General features: G+C 38.3%; 1 protein-coding gene across 1 annotated transcript in view; it reads right to left on the reverse strand.

Moving 5' to 3' along the window:
• LOC144440154 (rRNA 2'-O-methyltransferase fibrillarin-like) overlaps positions 1-15070 on the reverse strand; it is a 66377-nt gene that overhangs the window by 33289 nt on the left and 18018 nt on the right. The window contains exons 5-6 of the mRNA XM_078129429.1: positions 8123-8217; positions 4192-4362 (exon numbers count right to left, since the gene is read on the reverse strand). Coding sequence (XP_077985555.1) covers positions 4192-4362; positions 8123-8217 — 266 coding nt within the window. The remainder of the gene's footprint in view (positions 1-4191; positions 4363-8122; positions 8218-15070) is intronic.

The raw sequence follows: 15070 nt of genomic DNA on the forward strand, positions 1-15070 counted from the left end.
AAATATTTGTCACAAGCATCCCCAACAAATGACACCAACTGTCCATAGATAGTGACTTTTAACTACACATCATTCTCTTACTGGGGTAATGTCAATCACACTTGATGGGCTTGTCAAAATTCATTACAACTGCATGGGTCTATAGCAACTGTGAGCTTCAACAAAGGTCTCATTGACAATAAAAGAAATTTAGTGTAGTAATTAGTTCAAAATCCAGTACACACGCCATCCATTTAAAACTCCCTTTGCATCAAGTACATCATGCCCATGTACCTGATTACCAGTTAAGAATTTACCTATTAGTAGGTCAATTATTAGTCGTATATATATCTGTGACCAAACTGGGCATCACACCATAGCTACACACCTAATGACACTTTATAACATAAAGTCAGTCTTGATAACACCATTTGTGTAAATTTTAGCAGTGGCTGTCTATAAGCAGGTTTTCAAAGAGAGCAGCACTGTGGGAAATAAAAGCCCTTGTGATGTACATCAAGATGAGATATATTCAAACCAATGATTGGTGTCTGACACCAATCATAGGTTTGAATATATCTCATCTTGCTGGCCAGTAATTTCTGGGGCAATTCAGTTCTGCTGCAGTCACAATTACTTTTAATCATATTTTAATTTATTTGTCTGACCCTCAGCAAAAAATGTTGTCAAGAAATGTTGGTAGAATTGAGAACATTTCATTCATCAATGATGACATCATTGACAGAAACAATCTGTTGAGAACAGTAAAGTTCAATAAGCTTTTCTGAAGTGAATTTTATGAATAAAGCTGGTATTTCACCAAATTAACTTGCTGGAAAACAGATACTAGTCAATCCTTTCGAAATTTATTGTCTTAAAGATGATTATGTTTATGAAAACATACCATGAGGTTGATCGTTGAAAGCAAAGTTTCACAGGAAGCACATGCCAGTGTATGTGAAAATAATTTTTGAAATTAATTTGTCATCTTTTTAGAAATTCCCAAAATTAAATCAGAATAGGAATTCATATCATGCAGGGTTTGACACTGGAGTAAAAAAAACCACTATCCCACAGGACTAGTAAAATTGATAACATAATAGTCTTGAATTGGTGGTCCCATCTTTCAGTGCTTTCAATTGTTCACTTTGGCTCTTCATCTCTCTTAGCTTTTGCTCTACTTCTAATTCACTTTTCCAAACGCCATATTTATTTTAAACCCTGTGTTCCAGTTGTACTGTCTATTTCTTTGTAGTTGTTTGTGCATCATCAGTTCCTTACTGTAATTTTGTTTGCTTTTTTATGTTTTGGGGCTGCTTCTATTTTGGCTTTCTTTATGTAGTTTGTCTTAATTTTTTATTTTTTATTTATTTTTTTTTTTGGGGGGGGGGGGGGGGGTGAAGGGTAATAAGATATGATCATGTGGTCTTATTTCTAGCTTAAATATAACATTCTGGTACACATTAGTCTGACTTGCATTTTTAAGGACAAAAATTACTTTCCCATACAGCAAGTCTCTATAGTGTCATCCTTAGGGCTTACTATAATGTATTCACAACATAAAAATAAATAAATCTGAAGGTTACCAGCAGTTAGAGTAAAATTTCGTTACTAATTACACTTAGTCTATTTTCATGTCTATGTACTTCCGGGTTGACATATTAAACGTTAAACGTGATACAGTTGGCCCTATAACTACTAAGAAATGACAAAACCAATCGTAAAATAAAGTTCAGGATTTTGATTTTTTTCAAACTGAATATCAATATCCACTACACATTCAATAACTGGTTTCGTGTTCCCAAAAACACGATCTCGCAACACAGAACGGAATCGTGTTATTGTTACTGTTAGCAGTGCCACATGGCTTCAATGTAGGCTGTACCCGGTAAAAATTACGATCATCACAGCAAAAACATAGAACACGTTGTTTTCTTGCTGAATAAAATCACTGACACAAAATAAAAGAAGTATTGGACCCTCAAACTAATGTGATTTGAAATTCGACGCACCGATAACAACACGATCAAATTGCGTCATCGATTTTGACAGCAGCCATTGTTATGATTGAGCTTCACTATAGTCAGTTCAGTTGAACGTGGCCGGACGAACGCTTACGTCCAATTTGTACAGTGATTTTATAAAGGGAGCTTTATAACCTACCAAATAAATAACTCAGAAACGTAGTTTAGATAGCAACTGATCTGAAAATTACTGTTTAGAAAGACTACGCACTGTACATAAATACGAAATCATGCGAGATCGCCTGTTGGGCGACTTTCCCACAGGGCGTGCTTTTCGAAAACTACACAACATAAGCTGTTATGGCACGAACTCATATAAAATCTACCCCGTTTCCAAACTGATAATTTTATCGCGAATACTCGGAATAGACAATCAGAGTTGGTTACAATAGCAAATTAAAAATCGAATGAATTTTACCTTACGGTGACCGTGAATCCGTATCGCCACCATTTTGAATGCTGAGCTCCCTAATATTGAAAAGTCACTATCCCGTATGTAGGATAGGACTACATGCGCATTTTAGTAAGTTTTATTGGTCCTTACAGAAAGTTACTAGACTCGGGATAGCGGGCCAGTGTGTATATCGAACCAAAATCCTCATGCTTCCTTATTTGAGGTACTATTAAAAACGTGAACATTTGACCTTTGAGTTAGCGAATAGCGGGACTGAGCTGAGTAGCGACTACGTAACTATCTGTAAGTTTATAAAATTACAAATGGTGAACTTCCGCCATGTGAACTTGCGTCATTTTTATTATAACAATACTATTAAACATGGCAAATATACATGTACAAGAACATAATTAATATCTCTGTAATAACCCATGGTAAAGTTTAAATTCTGTGCTGTCCACATAAACAGGGTCTATATTTTCATTCATTTGTGACTTTTCGTTTTTCAGTACTCTTGGCTACGTGCTTTCGTTTTTCAGACTGTTGCCATCAACTAAAATTTTACAGCCCTTGAAGATCACCCCTGTCTGGAACATGAGCGACTACTTTTAGATAAAAAAACACACATTCAAGCAGATGAATGCACCCATCCTTTGATGAAAGGTTTGACAATACTAACTGCTGAAAATTTGGACAAAAATATATGAATTCAAAAACGTCTACAGCACAAAGATGTATATCATATGAGCGGCCATATTCAATCGAGTTTGCTCACTGTGACGGACACACAATAATAGTGTCGCCAATTCTGAAATAATGGTCTTAAATGATAGTCATTATTAGCAAAGTATGAATGGTGGATGTACTAACCTTCAGAAAAAGGAAACTCCAACGACAGGACTTGCCATGAGGCAGTGAATGCTCCCTGGAGCTGGAAGTACTCATAAGTGAACAGCAAACTTACACGAGTTCACTCACTAGTTACAGAGATACGCGCATGCGCACATGAACGATTTCAACTCTTGGTGGCGCTATGTGCCTAGAACATGTGTGCGTGCTTTCCTGGTGACTTTTGCGAACACTCACGCCGATTTTCGCACATATTATATTTTTGACAAAAAAGTAGGACCATCGCTGAGAACATTTCTAGGCATTTTTTATGCCTTTTTAAGCGTATTAGGAGGGCCAAAAGTGTGAAGCCCGAGTGCGTGGCTTCACAACATTTTGTGGCTTTACAGCGGTGGTGGTTTCGGGGGGTAATGGATTGACATTTGATAAAACACACACACACACACACACACACACACACACACACACACACACACACACACACACACACACACACACACACACACACACACACACACACACACACACACACACACACACACACACACACACACACACACACACACACACACACACACACACACACACACACACACACACACACACACACACACACACACACACACACACACACACACACACACACACACACACACACACACACACACACACACACACACACACACACACACACACACACACACACACACACACACACACACACACACACACACACACACACACACACACACACACACACACACACACACACACACACACACACACACACACACACACACACACACACACACACACACACACACACACACACACACACACACACACACACACACACACACACACACACACACACACACACACACACACACACACACTGAACCTCAATTCAGTTGTGTTAAACAAGCAAACATATTTTCTACTTACTGGCCCCACAATATCAGAGACATGAGATACTGTCGTCCCCGAAGCAGCTCCTAAATAAAGAACCTTGCAACCAACTGGCATATGAGTTTTATCAACACCTCCCAAGATGGCTGCTGCTAGTTTTGATCGGAAAGGATTCCACGCTCTGTATTCTATCTTGTTTCCTTCAGTCTGAATTGTAATAAATAAATAAATAAATAAATAAATAAAGTGATATATCAATCGAAACTCCTCTGCTGTTTTTGTACATAATGGAAATATGCAAATTTAGTTGAATGCCAGTGGTGATTTAAGTATGATTGAGGATAATAAAATGTTAATGTTGTAATGAGATAAATAAAACAATATAAATTCTGCATTATATTCAATGTCATATGAATCCTAAAAGACATCTCTGTATTTCAACACTGAGATGATCTCAGCATCTCAATCCATGTTTTCAATACGGTACTGGTGACAAAATGCCAGGGCAGCTATTGTAATACATTTGTTAATTCTTATTATTAAATTAATGTTATTATTTGACCGATGTAAATTTTAATTCCTTCAGTTGTTCACCCTTACATAGCAAGCACTGAACTTATGTGTAGTGGCCATTGTTGAGCGTTTTCATAGAGTATTGTGTGGTTGTCATTCTTCATTTAGGGTGTATAGACTAGATACATTCTTCATTTAGGGTGTATAGACTAGATACATTCTTCATTTAGGGTGTATAGACTAGATACATTCTTCAAATTTGTGTATAGACTAGATACATTCTTCATTTAGGGTGTATAGACTAGATACATTCTTCATTTAGGGTGTATAGACTAGATACATTCTTCATTTAGGGTGTATAGACTAGATACATTCTTCAAATTTGTGTATAGACTAGATACATTCTTCATTTAGGGTGTATAGACTAGATACATTCTTCATTTAGGGTGTATAGACTAGATACATTCTTCAAATTTGTGTATAGACTAGATACATTCTTCATCTAGGGTGTATAGACTAGATACATTCTTCATTTAGGGTGTATAGACTAGATACATTCTTCAAATTTGTGTATAGACTACATGTAGATACATTCTTCATTTTGGGTGTATAGACTAGATACATTCTTCATCTAGGGTGTATAGACTAGATACATTCTTCATTTAGGGTGTATAGACTAGATACATTCATATTGGTCCAGAGACCCTGTCATCCCTGACTGATGTGTATCCACATCACCTTTGACAATGACAGAACAGAACCATATACGGTCCTTTTAGGAGTTCAACAAAATACAAACAATGGTCTGGGTTGTGTAGACAATCATCCACACATTTTAAAGCCCTTTCAGAAACATTGAGTAAAGTTAGTAAAGTTTTTGACATTCTCCGGGGGAAGAACTCCTGAATAGGCCCAGTAGTTTTGAAGAAGATGATTTTTGAAGTATTTTCACCAAAAAACCTTACTTTAGACCTAATTTGCATATTTACGACCCAGTCAAATTCTCTTGAACAAAACTAGAACTGGGCATTTTAAGCCAATTTCACACCAAATATTAGCTCAATTGGCAAAGTTGTTTCGGAGAAGATTTTAAAAGTATTTTTCAAAAAATCCCATTTTAGACCTAATTTGCATATTTACGACCCGGCTAAATTCTCTTGAACAATGTCTGATGTGGGTATTTCAAGACAACATCACACTAACTTTTAGCTACATAGGCCCATTAGTTTTAAAGAAGATTGAAATACAAAAAGTTGACAGACAGACAACGGTCAAAGGTCAACCTACACCTGAAGCATGCATTCCAAAGATATAGCTTAATTACTGAAGATCATTAATTATTCAAATTACTCATTAAAAGTAAAGGCTATGTCAACAGACTTGTGTGCATTGTTATGGTTGGTATATGCACCAAATTCTATGAAATTTGAAGCTTGCATTCTTAAAGTGTACAAGCAAATGGTGATACTTTTTTTCGTCATTATGTTCCCTTTGCCATAAAAATAAACGACATTGGGTTTTGTGACAGTATAGAATAGCTCTGACATGAGAAATTGCATGAAAAATGAGCCACTCTAGGCTCAGCCACAGAGCACCTCAGGAAGTCATCATTTGCATATGCATAGGACAGAGTTTGGAACATCGTGACGTCACTTGAGGAACACAAATGCTTTCGTCAGTTTATCTTTACATGCAAAGCCATTAGGGCCGAGCCAGGTGGTCAACTTCACAATCGGTTTTCGCCAGAACCCGACGTTGAATATTGGTCAGATTCCTCAAGTGTAGAGCAATACACTCCAGCATTAACAACTGATGGTGTGATTTTGCCAAATTCATTAGAACCGACCACTAGCAGTAACGATAGTTCCTCTGGCAGTGAATGAGTGAGGACGGTGGTGGTCAACCACAGAGACTGAATGACACTGCTTTATAAGGTTTTTTATGTAAATTTCACAGAAAAATGTAGTCGTTGCGTCTTTTTACTTTGATAAGATTGCGACAGTATGTACATGTGATGTATCACGATCGACTCTCAGCAACATGGAAATCAAAACATACAATCGGACTACGCACTGTTTCCAAAAAATTGCTATCGTACTGAAAATATTTTATGAAGCTAACTTGCTTTCTTGATTTGTGAAACATCAAATTATTTTATATGTTTTCCTTTCTTTCGCTATGATCATGGTAACATTACCGGTTTTCACTGTATGGCATCACTATCCAGTTTTTATGCGTGGTTTCAACTGCCTTCACCCATTACCTACTCAGTTATATCACTCGGAAATGTGTGTAGGGTGATCGTTTCACTGCGGTTGCTGCCAACAAAACACTGAGGAACCATTGTTGCCGGAAGACTAAACTAGTACACAACAATATGTACAGATAGCGTAATTAGTAATTCATAAGTAAACATTACACAAAGGCTTAGAAGGCTTTTGTAACACGTGGGACCTCGACACCTTTCGTGAGCTGGCTGAGGTGCCGAAGTTAGTCGAAGCACAGGGGAATAAGGGGGCAAGTATTTTTGTGACTTTCCCAGCCAATGTGCATAATATTTAGAGGTATGAATGCAATTTCATTTATTTTTATAGCAAAATAAACATAATAATGAAAAAAATTATCAACCATTACATGTATACTTTAAGATACAGCTGAATTACCGAAAGTCATTAATTATGCATTAAAACTGTAATCTACATCAACAAACTGTGTAGGGCATATGCAGTTAGTTATGGTTAACTTATGTACTAAATTATATTGAAATTGAAGTATGCATTTTAAAGATATAGCATAATTACCGAGTCATTAATTATGCAAATTATTCATAAAAGCTTTAAGCTAAATCAAGGACATATGCGCCTTGTTATAGTTAACATATGCACAAAATTATATTGAATTTGAAGTATGCATTCCAAACCTAATTACTCAAAACCATTAATTATGCCAAAAAATAATTAATGTTCATTGGATGTTTACCAAAATCTAATCAGTTCTTGCCATTAGCATCTGGAAGATGTGTAGCAAATTTCATTATAATTGAGCCATCCATTTTTAAGAAAATGATGACAGACACAGACACAGACGGACAGACAGACAGACAGACAGACACACACACACACATATACACACACACACAGGCAGACAGACATCGTTTCAATACCTCCCCTTCTGGGAGGTAAAAATAACAGAGTTGCAGGAAAGAGATACAAAATAACAGGAGTTGCAGGAAAGATAAAACAAAAGTACAGTATACTGTTATGCAACTCAGTTTGTGTTCTTTACAAATCCAATTGTTATCCAATCAGTGTATGTGTTAAGAAATCCAATTGTTATCCAATCAGTTTATGTGTTCTTAAGAAATCCTACAATTGAACTCACTGCTATGTATAGACCTGGGGAGAACCCTGTAAATTATAGGATGGAACCCATTGGACAGATTGGTATTTCTTACCTCCACTGCTATTCTCTTTTCACCATACACTGATTCACCAGGTACTCCATTCTTTGTAACCAACACATCTTCCCTGCCTTTGGCTATAAACACTCCTGTAAACAGAAAAATCAAAACTGTAAACACATGAGATAAATAGGAAAACACTCTTTACAAACTTGTTTACTCCAAAATGGTGCAAGAATAATGTACATATTAATACACTTGAGTAGGACTTGAGTTCAAGTTTCTTGACCCAAAATATCTTATTAGATCTAAATTGCATACATTTCTATTGATCTGATCTATCTGTCATGAAACTAATAGATAACATATTTAAGTAAAACATAGTCCAACTGGTATGTTATATGGCAAAGTTATTCTGCAAATCTGAATGGTGTCTCTAGATACAAAACTTCATAATTTATTGACCAATTTACTATCTAACCTTGAATATGAAGATCAAAGGTCAAGGTTAAGATATGAAAAGAAAGCTTACTTTTGGGTCTAGACATTTAAATGCGAATCTTTGTGTATTCAACTTACTGAAGTGTGTTAATGTACAAAGAAATATTTGGTCATGAAATAAAGTGACTTTGCATACGTGTCAAATAGTCAAACCTAAGTCATGATTTAAATATTATCACTGACATGTTTTATTGAAAAAGCTATCAAGATAGCCAAAATTTGGCTATTTCACCTTGAAGACTTTCAAATTTCAAAGTCGACAAAGAAAGCTCATATGTGATAATATGAGTGTAGGCACGTGAATGGAGTCAGTAGGTTTTATAAATTGAAAGTTATGATGCATATCGTGAAATTTAACAACAAATATGGCCAACATTCAGTCATATTTGATTCAGTCATAAAAAGTGGCGTACATGTGTCTCACATAGTATGGGTTACCTTTGTGCCATGTTTGGTTGAAATCGGTTGGCGCATGCCAGAGATACATGTACGAGGGTGAACACACGCATGGACAGAACCCAATGTATGAGTCTCCTCTAAGTGGCACTTCCGTTGGGGACTAACAAACCAAATAGCACAGCAATTTGCTAGCACAGACATGTTGCCCAGTGTTGTCCATGGAGTGTAACTCTATGTGTAGTGTATCTGCTACTGTAGTGTTCTCCATGGAGTGTAACTCTATGTGTAGTGTATCTGTTACTGTAGTGTTGTCCATGGAGTGTAACTCTATGTGTAGTGTATCTGCTACTGTAGTGTTGTCCATGGAGTGTAACTCTATGTGTAGTGTATCTGCTACTGTAGTGTTGTCCATGGAGTGTCACACTATGTGTAGTGTATCTGTTACTGTAGTGTTGTCCATGGAGTGTAACTCTATGTGTAGTGTATCTGTTACTGTAGTGTTGTCCATGGAGTGTCACACTATGTGTAGTGTATCTGTTACTGTAGTGTTGTCCATGGAGTGTCACACTATGTGTAGTGTATCTGTTACTGTAGTGTTCTCCATGGAGTGTAACTCTGTGTAGTGTATCTGTTACTGTAGTGTTGTCCATGAAGTGTCACACTGTGTGTAGTGTATCTGTTACTGTAGTGTTCTCCATGAAGTGTCACACTATGTGTAGTGTATCTGCTACTGTAGTGTTGTCCATGGAGTGTAACTCTATGTGTAGTGTATCTGTTACTGTAGTGTTGTCCATGGAGTGTCACACTATGTGTAGTGTATCTGTTACTGTAGTGTTGTCCGTGGAGTGTCACACTATGTGTAGTGTATCTGTTACTGTAGTGTTGTCCATGAAGTGTCACACTATGTGTAGTGTATCTGTTAGTGCAGTGTTGTCCGTGGAGTGTAACTCTATGTGTAGTGTATCTGTTACTGTAGAGTTCTCCATGAAGTGTCACACTATGTGTAGTGTATCTGTTACTGTAGTGTTGTCCGTGGAGTGTAACTCTATGTGTAGTGTATCTGTTACTGTAGTGTTGTCCGTGGAGTGTCACACTATGTGTAGTGTATCTGTTACTGTAGTGTTGTCCATGAAGTGTCACACTATGTGTAGTGTATCTGTTAGTGCAGTGTTCTCCATGGAGTGTCACACTATGTGTAGTGTATCTGTTACTGTAGTGTTGTCCGTGGAGTGTCACACTATGTGTAGTGTATCTGTTAGTGCAGTGTTGTCCATGGAGTGTAACTCTATGTGTAGTGTATCTGTTACTGTAGTGTTGTCCATGGAGTGTAACTCTATGTGTAGTGTATCTGTTACTGTAGTGTTGTCCGTGGAGTGTCACACTATGTGTAGTGTATCTGTTACTGTAGTGTTGTCCATGAAGTGTCACACTATGTGTAGTGTATCTGTTAGTGCAGTGTTCTCCATGGAGTGTCACACTATGTGTAGTGTATCTGTTACTGTAGTGTTGTCCGTGGAGTGTCACACTATGTGTAGTGTATCTGTTAGTGCAGTGTTGTCCATGGAGTGTCACACTATGTGTAGTGTATCTGTTACTGTAGTGTTGTCCGTGGAGTGTCACACTATGTGTAGTGTATCTGTTACTGTAGTGTTGTCCATGGAGTGTCACACTATGTGTAGTGTATCTGTTACTGTAGTGTTCTCCATGGAGTGTAACACTATGTGTAGTGTATCTGTTACTGTAGTGTTGTCCGTGGAGTGTCACACTATGTGTAGTGTATCTGTTACTGTAGTGTTCTCCATGGAGTGTAACACTATGTGTAGTGTATCTGTTACTGTAGTGTTGTCCACGGAGTGTCACTCTGTGTGTAGTGTATCTGTTACTGTAGTGTTCTCCATGAAGTGTCACACTATGTGTAGTGTATCTGTTACTGTAGTGTTCTCCATGGAGTGTCACTCTGTGTAGTGTATCTGTTACTGTAGTGTTCTCCATGGAGTGTCACACTATGTGTAGTGTATCTGTTACTGTAGTGTTCTCCATGGAGTGTAACTCTATGTGTAGTGTATCTGTTACTGTAGTGTTGTCCATGGAGTGTAACTCTATGTGTAGTGTATCTGTTACTGTAGTGTTCTCCATGAAGTGTCACACTATGTGTAGTGTATCTGTTACTGTAGTGTTCTCCATGGAGTGTAACTCTATGTGTAGTGTATCTGTTACTGTTGTATTCTCCATGGAGTGTAACTCTATGTGTAGTGTATCTGTTACTGTTGTATTCTCCATGGAGTGTAACTCTATGTGTAGTGTATCTGTTACTGTAGTGTTCTCCATGAAGTGTCACACTATGTGTAGTGTATCTGTTACTGTAGTGTTCTCCATGAAGTGTAACTCTATGTGTAGTGTATCTGTTAGTGCATTGTTGTCCATGGAGTGTCACACTATGTGTAGTGTATCTGTTACTGTAGTGTTCTCCATGGAGTGTCACTCTGTGTAGTGTATCTGTTACTGTAGTGTTCTCCATGGAGTGTCACACTATGTGTAGTGTATCTGTTACTGTAGTGTTCTCCATGAAGTGTCACACTATGTGTAGTGTATCTGTTACTGTAGTGTTCTCCATGGAGTGTCACTCTGTGTAGTGTATCTGTTACTGTAGTGTTCTCCATGGAGTGTCACACTATGTGTAGTGTATCTGTTACTGTAGTGTTCTCCATGAAGTGTCACACTATGTGTAGTGTATCTGTTACTGTAGTGTTCTCCATGAAGTGTCACACTATGTGTAGTGTATCTGTTACTGTAGTGTTCTCCATGAAGTGTCACACTATGTGTAGTGTATCTGTTACTGTAGTGTTCTCCATGGAGTGTCACTATGTGTAGTGTATCTGTTACTGTAGTGTTCTCAATGAAGTGTCATTCTATGTGTAGTGTATCTGCTACTGTAGTGTTGTCCATGGAGTGTAACTCTATGTGTAGTGTATCTGTTACTGTAGTGTTCTCAATGAAGTGTCACACTGTGTGTAGTGTATCTGTTACTGTAGTGTTGTCCATGGAGTGTAACTCTATGTGTAGTGTATCTGTTACTGTAGTGTTCTCCATGGAGTGTCACACTATGTGTAGTGTATCTGTTACTGTAGTGTTCTCCATGAAGTGTCACACTATGTGTAGTGTATCTGTTAGTGCAGTGTTCTCCATGAAGTGTCACACTATGTGTAGTGTATCTGTTACTGTAGTGTTCTCCATGAAGTGTCACACTATGTGTAGTGTATCTGTTAGTGCAGTGTTGTCCATGGAGTGTCACACTATGTGTAGTGTATCTGTTACTGTAGTGTTCTCCATGGAGTGTCATTCTATGTGTAGTGTATCTGTTAGTGCAGTGTTCTCCATGGAGTGTCACACTATGTGTAGTGTATCTGTTACTGTAGTGTTCTCCATGGAGTGTCACACTATGTGTAGTGTATCTGTTACTGTAGTGTTGTCCATGGAGTGTCACACTATGTGTAGTGTATCTGTTAATGCAGTGTTGTCCATGGAGTGTCACACTATGTGTAGTGTATCTGTTACTGTAGTGTTCTCCATGAAGTGTCACACTATGTGTAGTGTATCTGTTACTGTAGTGTTCTCCATGGAGTGTCACACTATGTCAATCAATCAATCAATCAAACAATTTATATAGCGCCTGAATCCATTACTCAGAATGTTCAAAGGCACTTTACAGGACACTAAAAAGAGTTCTTATCAAAATGCTCTCATAAAAAGATGAGTCTTAATGTCTTTCCTGAACTTGTCCAGGGTTGGTGATTGACGCAGAGCAACCGGAAGACTGTTCCATAATTGCGGGGCAGCGCGTGAAAAAGCGCGTTCACCATAGGATTTAAGTTTGCAGGGTGGGATGTGTAATAGACCTTTGTTGTTGGAGCGAAGTACACGTGGAGCATGCTTATAACTGATCAGATCCGATATGTAACTAGGTGCAGCATTGTTGAGAGCTTTGTAGGTCATCAAGAGTATTTTGTAATGTATTCTGTAGTAGACTGGTAGCCAATGTAGATCCTTGAGAACTGGGGAGATATGGTCTGATTTCTTGCGGCGTGAAACAATTCTGGCCGCTGTATTTTGAGCATGTTGTAGATGAGTAATGTCTTTAGATGCTAAACCATATAAGAGTCCATTACAGTAATCCAGTTTGCATGAGACAAGAGCATGGACTAGATTTTCACATGCTTCACTTGTCAGATAGCGACGAATGCGACCAATTTTTCGAAGATTGTAATAGATCGAATTGCATGTTATGGTAATGTGCTTCCTAAGAGTGTGTTTATCATCGAAGGTTACACCAATATTGCGTGCATGTGTAGTGTATATGTTAGTGCAGTGTTCTCCATGGAGTGTCACACTATGTGTAGTGTATCTGTTAGTGTAGTGTTCTCCATGGAGTGTCACACTATGTGTAGTGTATCTGTTACTGTAGTGTTGTCCATGGAGTGTCACACTATGTGTAGTGTATCTGTTACTGTGGTGTTCTCCATGAAGTGTCACACTATGTGTAGTGTATCTGTTACTGTAGTGTTCTCCATGGAGTGTCACACTATGTGTAGTGTATCTGTTACTGTAGTGTTCTCCATGGAGTGTCACACTATGTGTAGTGTATCTGTTACTGTAGTGTTCTCCATGAAGTGTCACACTATGTGTAGTGTATCTGTTACTGTAGTGTTCTCCATGGAGTGTCACACTATGTGTAGTGTATCTGTTACTGTAGTGTTCTCCATGGAGTGTCACACTATGTGTAGTGTATCTGTTACTGTAGTGTTCTCCATGAAGTGTCACACTATGTGTAGTGTATCTGTTACTGTAGTGTTCTCCATGGAGTGTCACACTATGTGTAGTGTATCTGTTACTGTAGTGTTCTCCATGAAGTGTCACACTATGTGTAGTGTATCTGTTACTGTAGTGTTGTCCATGAAGTGTCACACTATGTGTAGTGTATCTGTTACTGTAGTGTTGTCCATGAAGTGTCACACTATGTGTAGTGTATCTGTTACTGTAGTGTTCTCCATGGAGTGTCACACTATGTGTAGTGTATCTGTTACTGTAGTGTTCTCCATGGAGTGTCACACTATGTGTAGTGTATCTGTTACTGTAGTGTTCTCCATGGAGTGTCACACTGTGTGTAGTGTATCTGTTAGTGCAGTGTTCTCCATGGAGTGTCACTATGTGTAGTGTATCTGTTAGTGCAGTGTTCTCCATGGAGTGTCACACTGTGCAGTGTATCTGTTACTGCAGTATTCTCCATGGAGTGTCACTCTGTGTAGTGTATCTGTTACTGTAGTGTTCTCCATGGAGTGTCACACTATGTGTAGTGTATCTGTTACTGTAGTATTCTCCATGGAGTGTCACACTATGTGTAGTGTATCTGTTACTGTAGTGTTGTCCATGGAGTGTCACACTATGTGTAGTGTATCTGTTACTGTAGTGTTGTCCATGGAGTGTCACACTATGTGTAGTGTATCTGTTACTGTAGTGTTCTCCATGGAGTGTCACACTGTGTAGTGTATCTGTTAGTGCAGTGTTCTCCATGGAGTGTCACACTATGTGTAGTGTATCTGTTAGTGCAGTGTTGTCCATGGAGTGTCACACTATGTGTAGTGTATCTGTTACTGTAGTGTTCTCCATGGAGTGTCACACTATGTGTAGTGTATCTGTTAGTGCAGTGTTGTCCATGGAGTGTCACACTATGTGTAGTGTATCTGTTAGTGCAGTGTTGTCCATGGAGTGTCACACTATGTGTAGTGTATCTGTTACTGTAGTGTTCTCCATGGAGTGTCACACTATGTGTAGTGTATCTGTTACTGTAGTGTTCTCCATGGAGTGTCACACTGTGTGTAGTGTATCTGTTACTGTAGTGTTCTCCATGGAGTGTCACACTATGTGTAGTGTATCTGTTAGTGCAGTGTTGTCCATGGAGTGTCACACTATGTGTAGTGTATCTGTTAGTGCAGTGTTGTCCATGGAGTGTCACACTATGTGTAGTGTATCTGTTACTGTAGTGTTCTCCATGGAGTGTCATTCTATGTGTAGTGTATCTGTTAGTGCAGTGTTCTCCATGGAGTG

Source organism: Glandiceps talaboti, chromosome 9 (genome assembly GCF_964340395.1).
Source record: "Glandiceps talaboti chromosome 9, keGlaTala1.1, whole genome shotgun sequence".
Taxonomy (NCBI): Eukaryota; Metazoa; Hemichordata; class Enteropneusta; family Spengelidae; genus Glandiceps; species Glandiceps talaboti.